This window comes from Alligator sinensis, unplaced genomic scaffold (assembly GCF_000455745.1).
Source record: "Alligator sinensis unplaced genomic scaffold, ASM45574v1 scaffold203_1, whole genome shotgun sequence".
In the NCBI taxonomy this organism is placed as follows: domain Eukaryota; kingdom Metazoa; phylum Chordata; order Crocodylia; family Alligatoridae; genus Alligator; species Alligator sinensis.
Window position 1 is genome coordinate 1,122,360 of NW_005841949.1, and position 19,142 is coordinate 1,141,501.

The 19,142-nt window shown below is 43.5% G+C and overlaps 1 protein-coding gene across 1 annotated transcript in view; it reads left to right on the plus strand.

Annotated features, from left to right (window-relative positions):
* Nucleotides 1–19,142, plus strand: part of GLG1 (golgi glycoprotein 1) — a gene marked incomplete at its 5' end in the record, with an annotated part of 114,307 nt that overhangs the window by 83,414 nt on the left and 11,751 nt on the right. Inside the window, 10 exons of the mRNA XM_014518313.2 lie at nt 744–830; nt 2,061–2,123; nt 3,029–3,142; nt 5,524–5,612; nt 10,552–10,669; nt 12,932–13,024; nt 13,523–13,660; nt 16,773–16,896; nt 17,536–17,678; nt 18,084–18,185. Coding sequence (XP_014373799.1) covers nt 744–830; nt 2,061–2,123; nt 3,029–3,142; nt 5,524–5,612; nt 10,552–10,669; nt 12,932–13,024; nt 13,523–13,660; nt 16,773–16,896; nt 17,536–17,678; nt 18,084–18,185 — 1,071 coding nt within the window. The remainder of the gene's footprint in view (nt 1–743; nt 831–2,060; nt 2,124–3,028; nt 3,143–5,523; nt 5,613–10,551; nt 10,670–12,931; nt 13,025–13,522; nt 13,661–16,772; nt 16,897–17,535; nt 17,679–18,083; nt 18,186–19,142) is intronic.

A 19,142-nucleotide genomic window follows, 5' to 3' on the forward strand; every position in this document is an offset into this window, starting at 1 on the left:
TGTAGAGCTGGGGGCTTTTGCAGCATTGTGGCACTGAGGGGCTGTGGTTCTGTCCTGGCCAGGACAGCAGAAAGAAGTGGTAGTGGCAGCTGAATTTGGAGCTCCAGCCTGCTGCTTTAAAAATTTGCTGACCGCTGCCCTAAAGGAATGAATGTTTGGGCATTGGGTACTTGTGAGTTGTAATCGTTACTCTACCATGGTGCCTACACCCTTGTGCAAATTATTTTGCCAACATGCCTCCACTTTACCATGTTTGTAAAATGGAAAACCAACATTTCCAATCATCAGGAACTTGAGAATAGAAACCAGCAGCTAGTATAAATACCAAAAAAAGGTGAGAAGCTTGGATAAATCAGTTTGCCATATACATTTTAATTGACCCAAAGTTAAACTGGAGGAGAAACATTGTGAGGACAGTGTGTATTAGAAGTGAAAAAGGAAGGGCATGGTGTCATGTTCATGAATCCTGATAGTCTGGTCACCAAGTCCTAAATGATTAAAGTCTGCATCTGAGGCCCTTTCTTGATGTAAGATCAGATTGACTCCAAGCTGCTAGAGTAACAGGAATAAGTGAGTCTTCCCAAAAGCAGTGCTAGTTCTTGAGATGCCAGTAAAGAGGTAAAGTAAAGAGCATGGTGAAAGTTGGAGGTCCTCTGCTTAGACTGCTGAATGTATAGCCACTTCTGTACAAGTTCTGAATGTTAGTTATTTGATAACATACTAAGATAATTGGGTCTGTCTAGGAACTCGAATGTCTCCAGGACCATCTTGATGACTTGGTGGTTGAATGCAGAGACATAGTTGGAAACTTGACTGAGCTGGAGTCTGAGGTAAGCAAGAATGAAGGGAAGAATCTCTAAAATAGCATGGGCAGCTGCCTTCAGGCCATTACTGAAAAACACATGGATTATCAACTTGACGCAGAAATACTGCCATTTCTGAGGTGAAGCAGTGTCATCCTGAGTTAATTGTTTTGAGAGGTGTTGAATAACAGCTTGGATTTTTGCATTGGCAGAATGCAAGGAAGGTGGTGAATGGCCATGGTGTTGGGGCTAACCTTTACTGTAGAAAAAACCATATAGCCTTTAATCAAAATGTGTTCAGAGCCTAAATTGTTGGTTACATCTTCAGGGAGTTTCATCAACATATTCCACTCCCAACCTTTTTTGCCAAAAGCAACAGTTGGACACTGTAGGAACGCCAGTTTGATTCATTAAAATCACTTTACCTGTAGTAGTTGGGGCTTTTCTTAGGTGTCTGTGGGCAAATGGTTTTCTCCATTTTACATGTCAAGCTTTTTTGCTCTAGGATGATGATCTACAAATCCCTCCACTGTTTCTTGTGGCCAGAAGAAATTAAAAGCTGAGATTTGACAATGAGAGCAAAATGTGATGGTACCTACAGCATGTTACTTGCTCAGTATTGTTCCCATAGAGTAGTTTAGGTTGGGGACCACTGCTGTAGGGGCTATTTCCTTCCACCACTTAAAACACGCTTGGCTTAATCCTTGCTTACTGTTTCTGTTTATTTTTGCTGTAGTATCTTGAAGTGTAACTCTTCCTTGGGGACTCTCACTCTGCTATTGGAATTATCTGAGCAGTAGGGGACTTCTCCAGCTCTGTGTGCAGAGCAGCTCTGTTCAAACACTTAAAGTTGAAAGGCTCTCCTACAGATCATATTACTGTCAGTGGAGCAGTGGTTGGCAACCATTTCAGGCCAGAATGACAGTTTGGATCGGAGGCAAGTGGGTGCTAGGACCAGTCTGCTGTTGCTTCTCTCTTCTGTGGCATGGGAGGAGCCACCACTGAATACCCATGTCTACAGGCCAGATCCAGTGGCTCCATGGGCTTTAGGGTGCCGATCTCTAGGCTAGGGCAGGCAGCATAACTGCTGGTGCCAATGGGAATGCTTACTGGATGTCATTTAAAAGAAGTGCCATAAACAAAACAGAGCAACTTTGTCTTGAAGCAGTTTTCAGGACCTTTTAATGCATGAACAGAACCTTTCATTTGGCTTCGTGTTCAGTTTCTATAACAAATGAACATGTGTCTTTTCTACAGGATATTCAGATTGAAGCCTTGCTGATGAGAGCGTGTGAACCCATCATTCAAACATTCTGTCATGTAGGTTCATGATAGTCTTGGATACCTAGAAGAATGAGAAATATTTTGAATCGGTTGTAGTTTCCAGTGTTTAAAACTCATCAGAAGTACTGCAAGGCATTAAAGGGAGTGTAAGCAGGTTTGGCATAAGTTGTCATAAACGGATGTGCAGTTTACACTAGCATTGCATAAAGATAAAAATTGTGTCACTATTCAAATGTAGTGATCTAGTTAACTCTACTCCCATCAGTGTGAGGGTAGGAATGCTGTAAATGAAGTTCTGAACCCTAATCACGCTGTTTGCAGAACTAAAAGAACCAAGAAGAAAGAATTGTGCATATAGTAAGCTGCTAAATCAGAGACCTCTTTTATTTCATCCAGAGCTTCTGCAGTTATTGGCCCCCACTGCAGAATCTAGGCTTCACAGGTAAAACTGCACTGTAATTCAAAACATTGCTATTTTTATGTTGGTTCGGGACCACAGTTCTTTGTTAGCAAAAGGACTTAGTGGCTTCACTCCTTCCTTGATACTCTTCCTTTCTGTCACTGTTTTAAGAGCAGCTTTAGTGCACCATTGTGTGATACTAATTAGTCAGACTAACAGATGTGAGGCCACCTGCTTTTATGAATGTTAATGTTTGCAGTATGTTAATATGTTAAATAAAGTGCCTATATATTTGTGGCTGTTTCAGATCATTCTGCTTTCAGAAGTGTGCTTCATGATTGTAGTAGGGTTTAATGTGCCACAGGCCACACATGGTCATTTAATGTGAGCTTAAATTCAAAGCAGAGACTTGTAATGTTAACTTCACTGATCTAAATTCTTATGGGGGTCACATCTTTGAATTCTTTTAATTTGTAAGTGGCATAGTTTATGGGGATGCATCTCTTAAAGAGAGTGAAAGCTTGTCCATCTATCTATTCAGGAGGTGGCAGATAACCAAATAGACTCCGGTGACCTAATGGAGTGTCTGATCCAAAACAAACATCAGAAGGAGATGAATGAGAAGTGTGCTATTGGAGTCACTCACTTCCAGCTGGTGAGCAACCTCTGCCTTTTCACACTTCATTACCTGTTGCTTCTATCTTACCCATGGAGAGATGGAAAGGAAATGGTTATGAATGCCCCTCTTGTTATACAAGACCTAATCCATTTGAGTGATATACTCATCTGATCCCTTAGTCTGTGTCCCTCCACCCACTCCTCTCAGCACCTCTTAACCTCCCATCCTATACAGACATTTAAAGAACAAGGCACTTTCTGGTTTGATAAAGAATGTATAGAACAGAAAAGATCATTAAATAGGAAAGCCAGGAAATTAAGGAAAACTGGAACAACTTTTTGGAGTGCGATTTGAAAGTTATGGAAAGCTTCTCCAGATTAACCTTATGGCTACTTGTATCAAAAGGAACAGCTAACTTTAATTATAACATTGAAAATAATATTACCACAGACATTTGGGTAGAATATTTTTCCAATCAGTTTACTTTTTTTATGGAACAAATAAATAGTAATCTAGGGAGTAATAAACCCCTCACTGATACAATTAAGTATTGGGTAACAAAGGATCAAATAACACATCTCCTTAAAGTACAACAGAAGAATAAAGCCCCAGGCCCATAACATTAAATGGTGGAGTCTGATCTTGGAAAAATGGTACAATTCTATAATTTAGTTGTGCCAAATCCTGGATTCTTGGAAAGGGAGTATTATTGTACCAATTTTTAAGACACGTTTAAAAGATAAGCTAGAATCTTATCGCCCTATAAGTTTTGATAGATGTTTCAGCTAAAAATTTTGGGCACCATTTGTTATCTCATAGCATGGGTAAAAGGGTAAACCATACTACATGAACATCAGACTGGATTTAGGGACGGATATTCCACTATTGATAACATATTTATTCTTCAATTTTTGAGACATAAGCATACGCAGATATACAGTGCTGATTTGTGCATTGCATTTGTAGACTTGTCAAGAGCTTTTGACAGTGTAGAAAGAAGTAAACTTTGGGAGAAATTGATAAACGATGGGATTAACCCTTCTCTTTTGCATTTGTTGATAGAATATTAGAAAGATACATGGGCCCAAGTTAGGTGGGGCTTGAAGGGTAAACTTGCACAAAAAAATCACATATACAAAAAGGGGTTAGACAAGGATGTATTTTGGCCCCTTTGGGCAATTGGCTAGTAAGCATATGAAGCCAAATTTACCTCTCAGATCATCTTGTATGGCACTGAAGTATGGGGTTATGCTGCTAGTAAAGATGTAGACATACCTCAGAACAAGTTTCTTGGGGCTCTTCTGGCTCTTCCTCCCTCAACTCCTGCATCTTTTTTTGGGATTAGAGTTAGGAATGGATTCTATTTTAATTTATTAGAATGGTGGGATTTTGGTTCATAATCCTGCCCCTTTTACCATCTTGTCTGCTTAAATTATGTTACATAGAAGTGATTAATAATTCCCCTCCTCTCCAACCACCCTGGTTAGCTTTTCTTTCCCATACTTTTGCACGTTCTGGGATGAGATACTATATTGATAATGTTTTTATGTTGGTGGGCTCTATTTTAGTATAATATTTGTAGTGTGTTTATTTTGTTTCAACTTATTTATATTATGGTCATATGTGTGTTGTGTCATTTTCGGGAGCGTGGCATTTAGCCAGAATCCTTACATAAATTGAATAGTCTGTGTCTGTAGGTTGCACACATGATCATAAATGATCATTGATCAATATAGGTTGTATGGATGATATTGATTGATGGATAATCAGTATGGTCAGCACCTTCAGGAGTAGGAAGAAAGATTAAATGCTTGCCTTTGTGCTTGATTGTACCCATTGTAAGCCTGATCTAGGCAACAGGCAGGAAGGGCATTTGTGGCTCTTGTAAATATGTTGTTCCATAAGAAGCCTTCTCCTGTAGAAAGGATACCTTAAAATGCTGGCCAGCATATTGTTTGGGGGAGGTGAAGAGGAGGCAAAATGGCAGGCCAGACTTAGTAGAATTACATCATGTACAGAGAGGGGGTGTCAAACTTGCCCTGGGCCAGATCCAGAACGCAGAGCTTTTGGTGGACCGGATCCAGCCTAGGGTGCCTATGGTAGGCTGGTGGCAGCTGCAGCAGCATGGTAGTAAGCCAAGCAGCCACAGGGTAATTGGGCCAGTGTCAGGCCCAATTAACTTGCCCTTCTGCTGCTGATGACCATGTCTACTGGGACCTGGGGAACATGGATTCTGCAGCAGGGCACATCCCCAACTGCCCATCAGGCTGGATGGAGTGGTTCTGGTGTTTGACACCCCTGATGCATGGCTTGCATTGGCTGTATCCTGGTAGAGCGTGGCGAGTCCGTTAATATTGAATAGGCTTTTTCAGGCAAGCCTAATATCACTTAATCGTTTAAACTGCTGCCTTTTCTAGGTTCAAATGAAGGATTTCAGATTCTCTTACAAATTTAAAATGGCTTGCAAAGAAGATGTGCTGAAACTTTGCCCCAACATCAAAAAAAAGTAAGTAATGCTTTAAGCAATGAGCAGCCTGACTCAGACTCGTAGTGAAGTTCTAAAGCAGCATTTCTCTGCCTCCTATTATACAAGTGTTAATATTTCCCACTGAAAAAAAAAAGTCATTGTTCTTGTTGCATTCTGCATGACTTCTGCAACTGCCTCATGGTGGTGTTCTTGCCTCTAAGCTGGAATTCTTTCATAGTTTCATAGTTGGTAGGGTCGGAAGGGACCTGAGCAGATCATCGAGTCCAACCCCCTGCCATGGCAGGAAAGAATGCTGGGGTCAAACGACCCTGGCAAGGTGATTATCTAGCCTCCTTTTGAAGATCCCCAGGGTAAGAGTGAGTACCACTTCTCTTGGAAGTTGGTTCCAGATCCCAGCCGCCTTGACCGTGAAATGTGCTTGTGAGGCTTGGTTGGGGTAGGTCATGTTTAAAGTAAAAAACACAAATTATAATCACAATTAGAAAATGCATACACTCTTGGTGATTTATCTTCCTTATGATATACAACTGTAACTCACAGCAGCATCAGTGGGATTTATCATTATACAATGAGGACATAATTCGTGATGGCTTAATCCTACATTACATCTCTATCCCTAGATACAATATGACTGAGGTATCATACATTTATAGTCTGCGATATATTTGATATCATTTTCCTCTGCCTTGGTATCAGATTTTGAATTTTTCTTCTGATTGTTAAAACATTCTCATGCTGAAAAAAAACCAAGCAGTTACTCTTGCTGCTCTGCGTCCCCTGGGAGGGCTGCAGGCTGTTGGGCTCTTCTTGGGGGACACGTGCCACCAGATCTGCAGCAGGGGCTGGGGAGAGCGGCAGCAAGCAAACCCTGGGTGGCATGGGACAAAGCACAGCTTGCCTGTACTCACCCCGGCACCTGCTGCAGTGGCCCCGGGAGCGACTGGTGCTGGCAGCAGTGAGAACTGTCACTGGGTGTGGGGTGGGGGGTAGGGCATGCCTCTTGCTGCTCTGTGTAGCCTGGGAGGGCTGTGGGCTGGGGGGCTGTGTAGGGCTCTTCCCAGGGGTTCATACCCCCGGATCTGCATGTGGGATGAAAGGAGGCTGCCACTGCAGGCTGGGGTCAGTGGCATCACCAGTCTGATTTTTTCCTGGTGTTTGGGGTGGGCGTGCTGAGAACAGCCCAGTGCCCCTGAACCTGCACATGAGATGACAGCAGGCTGCTGCTGTAGGCTGGGGTCGGTGGTGGTACTGGGCTGTTCCCGGCGCTTAGCGTGCCCACCCTTAGCACTGGGAAGAATCACCCTGGTGCTGCCACTGGCCCCAGCCTGCAGTGGCAACCTGTTGTCATCCTGCATGCGGATCTGGAGGAACATGCGCACTCTGGGAAGAGCCCAACACAGCTCCCCAGCCTGTAGCCCTCCTGGAGGGTATGGAGCAGCAAGAGGAGCTTCCCATCCCACCCCTCCTCCCCACACCCACTGACCGTTCTTGTTGCAGCTGGTGCTGGTCGCTCCCAAGGCCACTGCCGCGGGGGCTGGGGTGAGTGTGGACAAGCTGCGCCAAGTCCTGTGCCACCCAGGCCTCTGCTTGCTGCCGCTCCCCTCAGTCTCTGCTGCAGCTGTTACTCAAACTGCCAATTGCTCAAATCACGAGCAAGACTTTATGAAGGGAGATAAGGCAAGGTGCCATGTTTATTGATTGCATGAGTTAGACATAGAGGTTCCAAGTTTTCCTTCACTTCCAATCACAAATTCTCTGCCACTGCCTGAGCAGATGTCCAGTAACATACCTGGTCTTTTTCTGTCCCACCAGCTGCCTCTCTCTTTGGGGGGGGAAAGGGGCACACAGGATCCTAAAGGATCTGTCTCACATTTCTTTAACTGTTTTTGATCTCTTTGAAGCTCCACTGCCTGCATAACACTTTACCTTGCCATAACTTGCACTTGTGCGTTTTCTGTAAAGTTTGTAAAGTGTAAGTTACAACTGCTCTTGTAACTATCCATAAAAGACTAATCCTTCCCAAGGACCCTGTTATTTACACAGCCTTTCCAGCAGAGATGACTTTCTTTGCTCACTCCTAGCTTCCCATTTCAAACACAACAGGAGGTTCTTACTTAATCCCAAGCGGACCACAGCATGTACTCCTGTCCATTACTTTGCCTGACTCAGACAAACAGTTTTTTGGTCAGCAGTAACAAGCCACATCTCCTGCACAAAACTTACAACCTTAGTCACAATTACCGTACAACTTTACCTTGCTACAAATTTTTAACTAACCCCTTTAAAACGCCTCCTAACAGTTAGTTAGACAGAGGAACAGATTTTTAGTAGCTTCCCATAAAAGCCACATTGCTGCAGCCTCCTTTTTCATGGAGTGTGGTGGTATATTATATATCTGCACCTAGTTCTTAAATTTGTCTTTTAAATCTGCAGTGGTACAGGCATCTCTTACTGCTTGCTTGGTCCATGGGCTCTGTTTAAATTACTGCAGTACTTGTTTTAAAAAACTCGTATCTTGCAGATATGTAGGCAGGGTATCTTTGACATTTTTTTACATCTGCCTCGCTCTTTACGGTCTTATGGACTATCCTGGCAGTCCATAACCCACAAAGTGAGCTTCTTAATATCCACAAACAAAACTTAAGTTACAACAATGAACCCTTCTCTATAGGCGGTCCGGACTACCCTGGCAGTCCATAACCCACAGGTGGGCTTTCCCAGTCAAACAACTTGTCCAAGTATTCAGGTATTCCTCTATTCTTCTAAGTGGTCGGTCTAACCAAAGACCACTACACCTCCACCATTCTCCATGAAAAATGTTACTCAAATTGCCAATTGCTCAAATCACAAGCGAGACTTTATAAAGAGTGATAAGGCAAGGTGCTGTGTTTATTGCTCGCATGAATTGGACAGAGGTTCAGGGATGTAGGTTGTTAGACAGACAGAGGTTCATGCACACCATTCATACAAACACACACAATCATCATAGACATCATTACACACAGGCGTATACAAAACAACCTTTTCATCCACACATACACCAGATATAGTTACCAGCAGTAGTTGCTCAATATCAGCCCAGGGTGGCCAACCTGGGCTTATTGAGTAGATGATGATGATTTGAAGATTAATAGCTGGAGCAGGGTGAACAGATGCATCTGTGCTCTGGTGAAACAGCAGTAGAGAGAGAGACTCACCCAACTTTACATTTTTAAAGTGTTCTTTTATAGGGATTGGCATCCTTTGTTTCAGTGTTTTGGGGTTTTTCCATACCCAGCTTCTGTTTTTGCTGCTGTTCTTTTGTGTTCAGCTTATTTTAGCCTTTGAGTGTTCTTGTTGCCTGTCTGGCAGAATTTCTTGTTCTGTTATCTCCTTTGTGCCCTCAAGCTTCAAAGGGATTCTTCAGCCGTTTGTTAGTTAGTTACTGGCTGGGAACTTACATTTGGTGCCTTGTTGCTTACATAAAGAGTTAAATCTTCTCTTGTCTCTATGCCATTCTCTCTCCGTTCACCCTTTTACACACACTCATACATAAGTAAATGAACTCTGCATAGCCTTTATGTCAAGCAGAAGGATACAAAATGGAGTTTTCAGGTTGCTTACAGGACAAGACTAACATGGTTATATTTTACTATTATTACACTCAATGTTAACATCAGCTACATTAGTTCAGTTCATGCTACACAGCGGCCCCAGGAGCAGCCAACACCAGCTGCCTGCACCAAGGCACGGTGCAGCCTAGGAGCTGGGTTGCGGGGGACAGGTGGAGCCCAGGCATGTGGGGAGCAAGCATAACGCGGTGCAGTCCTGAGAACGGCACCCCTCCTTCCGCCCCTTCCCTAGCCCCATCCTCACTTGCTCCCTCCCTCCCTGCCTTGGGAACCTATCCCTATTTGTTACTTTATAAAGTGGGTTCGCTTTATGGGAGGGAAACTTGTATAGCCTATGGCCAAATCTCCAAATCAGCCCTGAATCTTTTCAAATCGATTTGTAGGCTTCCGATTCGATTAGGACCTCTTAATTGGTCTCCCGATTTGCTTCGGATTCAGAGATTCGTCTGCCAAATTGGGCTGAATCTCCTCCATATTGAATTAGCTATTGAAGCTTTACACAGCCCTAATGTCTATGCCACGGGGCCCCCTGTCTTTCCACCTTCCTCCTGCTCCCTCCCAGCTCCCTGCAGGCTGGAACTCTGCCAGCCTGCAGAGAACTCATTGCAAAATGGCAAAATCCACGGGTTTCTCTGGTAAAAGGAGAAATTTGCGTTTGCCTCTGGTAAAAGGCAAAATCTGCAGTTTACTCCATTTTTCCATGGGAAACAGAAAATCTGGATCTCTACTGATAACACTGACAACAAAAATTAAATTGGAACATAGGCTCAGGGTGACTTCCTCATCAAGAGTAATATGCCTTTCACAAAATATGGTGTAGCTGCTCCATTAGTTCACATGTACTGTTTATAATGTAATATACATGTTTATACAGCATATTCATGAAATAACAAGTGGCAATTTCTAGAAGTGTGTACATGATTTAAGAGTCCAAATCCCACTTACACTCAGTGGGTTTTAGAATGAGAAGGTTGTGTGGAACTTCAAGGGTCATCTGGTCCAACCTCTAGTTCAAATCTCATTCTCTTGTATTTATGATGTCCTACACTGAACTAAACAGCTGGGTCTGGTTTTGGAAACAAAAAAAAAAATCTGTAAACTGTCTTTATAATTTCTATTTCAATTTCTCCCTCATCTGATTGTGTGCTCTTTGTATCTTCTGACCAAATGTGCAGAAGACTTTGTGCTGACTTAGCATCCCTTTGTGTTCCAGGGAGTTATTTAACTTCTGAGTAGCACGGTGTTTTGAGTAGTGTGTTGTGCCAGTCCTAGTCCTGTTGTCTGGCAAGAAAGTCCCAGAAATAAATTGCCATATGTATAAATAAGAATCTTTTCTTTCTCTGCAGGGTAGATGTGGTGATCTGCTTGAGCACTACTGTGCGTAATGACACGCTGCAGGATGCCAAGGAGCACAGGGTGTCTCTGAAGTGCCGCAAGCAGTTGCGTGTTGAGGAGCTAGAGATGGTAAGTGTGCACAGAGCTCTTGGACAGATTGCTGAATCACTTTTACTTGCTCTTCCTGTCAAGTCTTGTGTTATTTTTCTACACACCTTAAGAAAAGTATTGTCATTACATGAGATGCATTTCCTTCAGCTGTGGCAGAGTTGAAGGAAACAACTTTTGATTGCACAGCAGTCCAAGTCAGTTGCCCCTTCAGGCTGAAGTAATGACTTTTCTCATGTTCTGATGCCAGCTGCCTGAATTTGATTTCTCATGCTTTGTATTTAGAGAGCAGTACACACATGCCAGTTTCCCCTACTTCCTCAGGAGGCAAGTATTAGCCACATTTTACAGGTGAAGTGACATGTCTAGTACTACACAATGGGTCAGTTACTGAGGCAGGATAAAAAAAACAGGCAATTCCTGGGGTTTTTTCCTTGAAATTAAACAGCCTCTCAGCTTTCTGGCATTGGTGTTTACAGTACTAGAAGCACAAAATTTCCTGTGACATTTGTTTAATCAGTAAAACTTTGACTAACAGTCCTCAGCCACTTCAGAGGCAGCGCATACAACCCTTCAGTGGAAGCAGTTGGATGGTATACATCATTGAGGAGCAGTTCTGTGGAAGAGAGTCCTGTTGATGGTCTTCTCTTTAGCCAAAACGTGTCTGTCTGAGACCTATCTTTGACCCTAATGTAAAAAGAGGAGAAGGAAATTTCAGGGATACAGGGGGCTCCCTACATTTGTAGAGAGCGAAGGGGAAATCATGCTTACTGTCCACACTAAAGTGAATGCTGTGCGGTCCGACTCCCGATCCCACCTGGATCGCCATGTGCGAGCTCTCCCGATCCCATCTGGGTCGCCATGGGTGAGCCAGGGGCCCGTCTTTGTGTGTACACAGGCTGTGGCCGGTAGCCCGGGTACACGGGGTTGGAAAAAACCGCGGTGCGGTTTGGTACGCTCAAGCTAGAATCAGTCACGGAGGCGTAATGGTTGATTGAAAAGATTATTTACTTACACCCAAGGTGGTCGCGGTGTAGGCTGGTCAGCTTTCCAGGCTCAGCTCCGCTTGAGTTCTCGGTGGAGGACTCTAATAAACTCGGTTCCTTGACCCCGGAGTGAATCCGGCTCCGCGGGGTTCAAGAATTCGTTCCCACGGAGCAGCTGTATCTCCGTGAGTGTTACTCGGTTCCCAGGTCCCCCGGAGCTGTTAAACTCTGTGGGCTCGACAGTTGGGTCCTTAAGATAGGGATACGTCTGGGCTGCGATCGGCGACGGGGAGAGGCTAGAGGTTAGTTGCCTTGGAGTCGTTAAGGCTCCGAGGGGACGATAAATAAGTCCCCGTGGAGTTGTTGAAGCTCCATGGGTTCGACAGATTAAACCTCTGTTGCCCTCTTAAGGAAAAAGCTGGGTTCGTATGGATCAGCAGCGCTTAGAGATCCTCACGCTCCTTTCCCGAACTCCACGTGCTTTCTCTCTCTCTCCGATTTGGGCGGAAACCACCCAAGCCCACGTGTGCTTACATTAAGACTGGCCAATAATGTGGCGCGAATCCTAATACAAATGGCAGTGACTCCTTGCATCGTGCATTGCTATAATGCAAAAGAAATGCACTATGCAAAGAAAGCTACAGAACTGGCGGGAAAAGCTCCTGCACGCGGGTTCTCTGTTGCAACAGAACACTCCACCGTGCAAAAGAGCTGCAATTTTGGCGGGAACGTGATTTAGCGATGCCGAAGCACACTCAAATAAAAAAACCCCACAACTTTGGGTTGTGACAAATGCAAAACCTTTTATTCAGTGTGGAATAAAAAATGAAATTCTAAAAATCTATTGCCAGCTGATTTCTGAACATAAATGTGGGGTTTTTTGCTGGCATTCACTTTGTGTCCTGACCAGGGTAATTCAGGTAAGTGTTAATATACCTCATGTAACAATTGTCTTTAGACAATTGAAATAGATGAGGTATATCTGGCTGTCATAGTTGAGCCAAATATTTACCCAGCTCTGCTTAAGGTTAGGTAGCCAACAAGAAGTATATGGAGAGTTGAATTTGCCTTGAAAGTGTTACTTAATCACACTGCAACTTGGTGACCTGCTGCCACCACCAAACTGACGATTTTTACCTACTATACCCTTAGGTTTGAAGAACTGTGAATACTTGTCCTTGTGATCCCAAATGTCTCCTTTGTCTGTTTTGTGAATAAAAACTGTTGTTGGATAAAATACACAATCTGTTTGTCTGAGCTAACAGCTTGTTTTTCACTGCATCATCTTATCTTGTAGAGCGAGGATATCAGACTTGAACCAGAGCTGTATGAGGCTTGTAAGAATGACATCAAGAACTACTGCCAGAATGTGCCTTATGGCAATGCTCAGGTAATGGGTCTCTTAATTATTTGTTTCCACTTTTTATTCCAAACCTTTTTTTTTAAGAATGTCTACATCTCAATCATGTATAGCATTAGACTTATATTTTAGGGTATCTTTCAATTCCATTTTTATCATTTTGGAGCATTTCATTAGTCAGTTCTTTCCAAATAAGGTCAGGGTTCAGTTTGTCAGTTGTTTTATCTCTCTATACCATCGCAAAGTTATAATGACCATGTAAGTAAAAAATAAGTAGGATAATGTCGTTGCCATCTTCATTTAGCTTAAACTGATAGGAGCATTTAGTAAGCCTTAGTGCTGATTACCAGCAACTTAATTTATGTTTGACTTTTTAGATAAATTCCAGACTCTGCCTAGAACTTGCAAAGTGCACAGATACTTGAAAACGAGCCGGCAGGGGGAACACCGGAAACATGTTTCCTTCCAAAAATATGTGGGAGGATCATCAGTGTGTCTGTTTCAATTGCTGTAATGCTCTTGTTGCAGATTATTGAATGTTTGAAAGAAATTAAGAAGCAGCTGAGCACCCGATGTCACCAAAAAGTGTTTAAACTGCAGGAGACAGAAATGATGGATCCTGAGTTGGACTATACACTTATGAGGGTCTGCAAACAGATGATCAAGGTAATGTTGCCATATTAACTGATGGGATGGAGTTGAGTTCACAGGGAAAATTTAATTTTTCTAGAACTCGGGATATCTATTCTGGAGACATGAAGGAAGAGGACTCAGATTTAAAAAGTCAATCATTCTCTGCACCAGTGACCTAAAGCTCTTGTGTTTTCCATACCAGCTTTCTTTCAGGAAAAAAGCTTCACTGAATTGGGTAGAATCCTAAGAGTTTGTGGTCCCTCCCACATTTTAGTTTAGCTGTTTGGTTTTAGCTTGACACTAGCTGGAACCTGGATCCCCAGTACAAATTCATTGATGCCACAAATCTATGTAACAGATCCTGGGCTGCCATTAGCCATGTAAAAAAGAACCATCTGTCTGTGTGGTTTCCAGCAACTCCCCCCATGGTCAGAAGGCCCATTGACATCAAAGGTCTGTACTTGGGAACACTTCCCCCAGATCATCACGAGTAGTTTTTAATAGTAGCGAAGACCAAAGAATCCCTTTTCTGATGCAGTGTCAGTGCAACCAGTGTCCCAATCCTCTGAGGATGCATGGTGTTTGGATTAACTTATTAAAAAGAGGGGGAAGCACCCTAAAGATTTCCCAGACAGTGTCTGACTCTCATAATCCCTGTAATATTGTACCAAGTGAACCTGATGAGGCTATTTTTGCCAGTCAACAAGGCCATAATGGACTTAGCGTAAGCATTTTTGGCTAACCCCACTGCGAAATGGGCGGAAAAGAAAAACAGTGTGCTATGTAGGCACATCAACTATTTTTACTCTTAACTAACCTATTCTCCCTGGTTATCATAGCCATGAATAAAAAATTTGGGTTAATAGGAAGACGGAGTGTGGAACAGTTTGGCAAGATTGCATACTCAGTAGGCCTGTGTGAAATGGAAAGTATTTGTTTTGGATTCGGCGATTCAGAAGGATAGTGATTCGATTTGGTGATTTTGAATCACTGTCCTGATTCGATTTGGCTGAATCTGAAGATATTTGGCGACGAATCTTATTCGGTCATAGACTGTACAGGCAGGCAGTGCCGGTGAGTGCAGCTGGGGGAGTAGCCAGATAGGCCCCAGCTTCAGCTGGCAGCCCCGGGAGAAGCTGCGGATCATCCAGCTACCCCCTTGCCGGAGTGAGGCAGGCAGTGCTGGCAGCCCCAGGAGAAGCCGTGGGGGCTGGGGGAATCTATCGGGGAGCTGGGGGGATCGATCCAGCTCCTGGTTCACTCCCCCAGCCTCCAGGCTTCTCCAGGGGCTGCCAGCACTTCCTGCCTCACCCCAGCAGGGGGCAGCCAAGGGAGCAGCCAGATGAGCTGCAGCTTCTCTCTGGGCTGCTGGCTCAAGCTGGGGCTCATCGGGCTGCTCCCCCAGCTGCTCTTGCCAGCACTGCCTAGTGCCTGCCTGTACAGTCTATGGCCAGATCTCTGAATCTATCTGAATCAATTCAGAGGCTTCTGATTTGGTTTGGGGAGATCAGTGGGTCTCCCGATTTTTATTCGAATATTGGCTGCCAAATCTCCTCCGAATTGAATTGGCTACCGAAGCTTTGCACAGCCCTAATACTCGACAGCTAGTCTGCATTTTTGAATAGCTAGTTGCCAGGCCTGTTTAGCCCACTACAATTTTCAGGTGTCTAAAAATCTGATGGACCTTTTGTACTCTGTTACCCAGGACAGAAGGGAAGATTGATTTCCTTAGTCTTAGAAGGACAACTTGTAGCTGAGACAACTCTACAGGCTGCTTTCAATGAAGTCAACTCTGCTGTCAGGTCCCTGACATCAGTTGTAGTCATGTCCTTGCCGTCCTTGCCACACAAGTCAGGCTTTCCCAGGGAGAGTGAAGCTTAAGTGGCTTCCCACATAAGGGCACAGAGCCCTTTAGCTCCAGAATTGTAATACCCTGCATACACCACAAGATTAAAAGGCTGTTCCCTGATCCTTAGGGGTACTTTTCCCTTTGTACAAACACAGGTTTAAATACCAACCCTACAGAGCAATGAAGTTGAGACACCCACTACCCACCTCTGTTCCACCAGTGCAACCTGCACTTAAAACTAGGCAGCTCCTCAGAAACAGATTATTTTAGAAGCATCCTGCTGCACTGTATATTGCCCCTGCTTCTAAACAGGGGAACTGATGGAGGTTGTAGCAAATGATATTCCATTTGGTTCCACTCACTGCCTATGCCAGGGGTGGGCAAAATGCGGCCTGCAGGCTGGATGTGGCCTGCCAGGACATTCCATCCGGCCCACAGGGCCCCTACAAAATTGAGAAAATTAATATTAATCTGCCTCTGGCTGCCTGTCATGCGGCCCTTGATGGCTTGCCAAAACTCAGTAAGCGGCCCCCCACCCAAAATAATTGCCTGCCCCTGGTCTATGCCTCCCCTCAGCCTCCCTTTTTCCCCCTTGTCAGAGACCCACTCATGAGGGTCTGCTTTCAGGGAGACCCAAGGACTATCCCCTTAGTATTCCTTTGTAGGAGAGCTTGCCTTCAGGGTGTCCATAAAGCTCTCCAGCCAGGGATCTGGAGCGCTATATGGCCTCAACCCAGATCTGTTTTCCTAGCGCTGAGAATTTGCCAGTAATTCTTCGTGCTAGAACTGAATGTCTTGCCATAGCCTTATTGTGTACTGAGCACTGCATTAGAAGTCTCTCAACTTTCCTCTACCCAACAGCTGTTATGCAGGACAGTGGTTTGCTTGTACAGTCACCAGCATCTGTTTGTTCCTGTATTTGGACTCAGCGGGGACAGAAGCAGGAGCTGGAGATGAGACCCAAATAGAACTAATAGGAGTTTTGCATCATAATGCACAGTAACTCTAGTGAACGGAAAATAAAGATACCCTGGATAGCCAGATGTCTTGTTAACACAGAGTTTGCAACCCACAACTGCAGGTAGTAGCAGCTGCCCAGCTCATGCTTTCCAAAACTAGATATTTACTTTCCTTCTCCTCTGCCAATTTAGAGAGAATATAAGAAAATGGCTGTTACTGGAGGAGTGGAAGAATCAAGCATGGTTCCTTTGGGTTGGGTTGGAGATTTAGTTTCTATATGAATGTTTGAAATTGTGAGGGCTAATTAGTGATAAAAATTGAATTCTCCTTTTGCAGAGGTTCTGCCCAGAGGCAGACTCAAAGAACATGCTTCAGTGTTTGAAACAGAATAAGAACAGCGAGGTGATGGACCCCAAATGCAAACAAATGATTACCAAGCGGCAGATTACACAGAATACAGGTACTATACCTTTTTACTTTTTACCTTGAAAGCATCTAATTATGTGTTTGTCTGAGAAGTGAGCAGCAGAATCCAACTGCAAATTAATTTCCTTCATGTAATGGTGCTTTGCTCCACATGAAGAAGTAGTAGTTTAGTTTTGTCCACTGTAGTTGGATGTTGCATAATTATTGGGTCCATTTACTCCTGAGATTTTTATGGTGTGGTCAGTGTTTTCACTGGAAAACAGGAAAACCTTAGCTCTGTGGTGTACAGCATGTCATAAATCTTTATTAAACCATGTCATTAAAAGAATAGACTTGAAAAACTGCAAATCCTGCATCCTTCCTTAATCATCGCATCCATCTGCGTAGGTAGTCCAGTTCTCTGTTTGTGAACATCCCAAGGGCTTGCATCTGGTCAGAACAAATACCACTCATGGTAGCCCTCCATTTAAAAAAAAAAAAAAAAAAAAAAATGTATTTTGTAGGTGGGTCTTCAAAAGGTTTTGGGTTGTGGAGGCCTGACTTAATACTTTCTAATGGAACTCTTGTAGGATCATCATTCAGAACATTCAGAGTATACTACAAATCCAGTTTGCTGTTTGTTAATATATTTGTGATGGTGCCTGTTTATGAATTCTAATGCATCCTTTCACAGATTACCGCTTAAATCCAGTGCTCAGGAAGGCTTGTAAAGCAGACATTCCCAAATTTTGCCAAAATATCCTAAGTAAAGCAAAGGATGATACAGAATTGGAGGGGCAAGTTATCTCATGCCTGAAGTTGAAATATGCAGACCAGGTAAGTTCTATGTAAACATGAGCTGCACAAATATGTGCCTAGCAACACTGACTGATTGTCCATCCTAGTATCTTAGACTTTGACTCCCAGCTTGAATGCTTGTAAACCTTTACGCTATGTACAAAAGAACTCTTGCCGTCTCCCCATCTAAGCTTAACTACCTGTAGACCAGGTGTGTGACATCAAGATGGTGTGCAGTGGGATCTGCCTCTCAGGCTGATGTTGCATTACTCATCTCCCTGTGGAACCAGAATGTAGAGCACCATTACTTAAAATCTTTACTGCAGAACCAGCAGATTAAAGACATTTAACTATGCTCTTAAATTACCGAAACAGTTTACTTTTTAAAATATATATATATGATTTTATTTAGTGGTGTGATGGCTGTTTTCCTTTATTCAATAGCGTCTGTCTCCAGACTGCGAGGATCAGATCCGGGTGATAATCCAGGAATCAGCTCTTGATTACCGGCTAGATCCCCAGCTTCAGATGCACTGTTCTGAAGAGGTAGGAGACATGATACCTAAACTCCCTAGTTTAGAAGAAAGTTCTCCTCAGCAGATCTAACTTTAGAAGTCTTTGTGAAATGAGCTGCATGTCTCTCTTTATAAAGAAACTCTCTTGATAAAGCAATTTAACTGTTCATAGTTCAAGATGCTCCATCTGGAACTTGTTATGAAACAGGTTTATGGTTTGTGCTCAACAACCAAGAATTAGTCTTATGCTCATACACCATTACAATGTCAAGCTTTGCCTCTTGATTTCTCATTGCCACTGATTTGCTGTAGCAGAGAAAATTGTCATCAGTATTTATGAAAAGCAGATAAGTTATTGTAGTGTTGAGTTTCACATCTGTTGCAAGTGAAATAGTCATAAAAGTCCTTCTTTATAATAGCATCATATTTACTCATTTCCTGCACATCCCCAAATAAGGTATTTCCCTTGTTTTGGGAGGTCAAAAGGAGGTAAAAATTTTATTTTTTTTCCAGAATCTGACCTGCCACAACCTGAGCTCACCATGGCTGAATATTGGCTGCATTAAGTACAGTCCAGTGTCACTCCCCTTTTCACTGCAGCTCCACAGCTAGAGGTTCAGTTCCCTTACAGCTGCTGCCAAATTGGTTGACTCCCTCAATTTGGCAGCAGGTAGAAGAGTTAAATGTGGAGCTGTGGAGCTGCAGTGAAAGGGGTGAGTGACACTGGGAAATGGACTGACCCCTGTTCCATGCTGCACAGAACCAATCCCTGTCAGCCATTTCAGCACCCCCATGTCTCTGTTCTGGTGCAGAAATCAGATACCTCACTTTAGATCAACAGAGGCTTGCTGATACAAAATCCATGCTGAACACAGTGGCTGGCAGAGGAGTACGCAAGGATCTTGTTAGGAAGAGAAGTCTCATGTTTTTGGAGATGGTAAATATCTCACTTGAAAAGGTCTGAGGTGGTTGGCTAGGACTGTAGTAG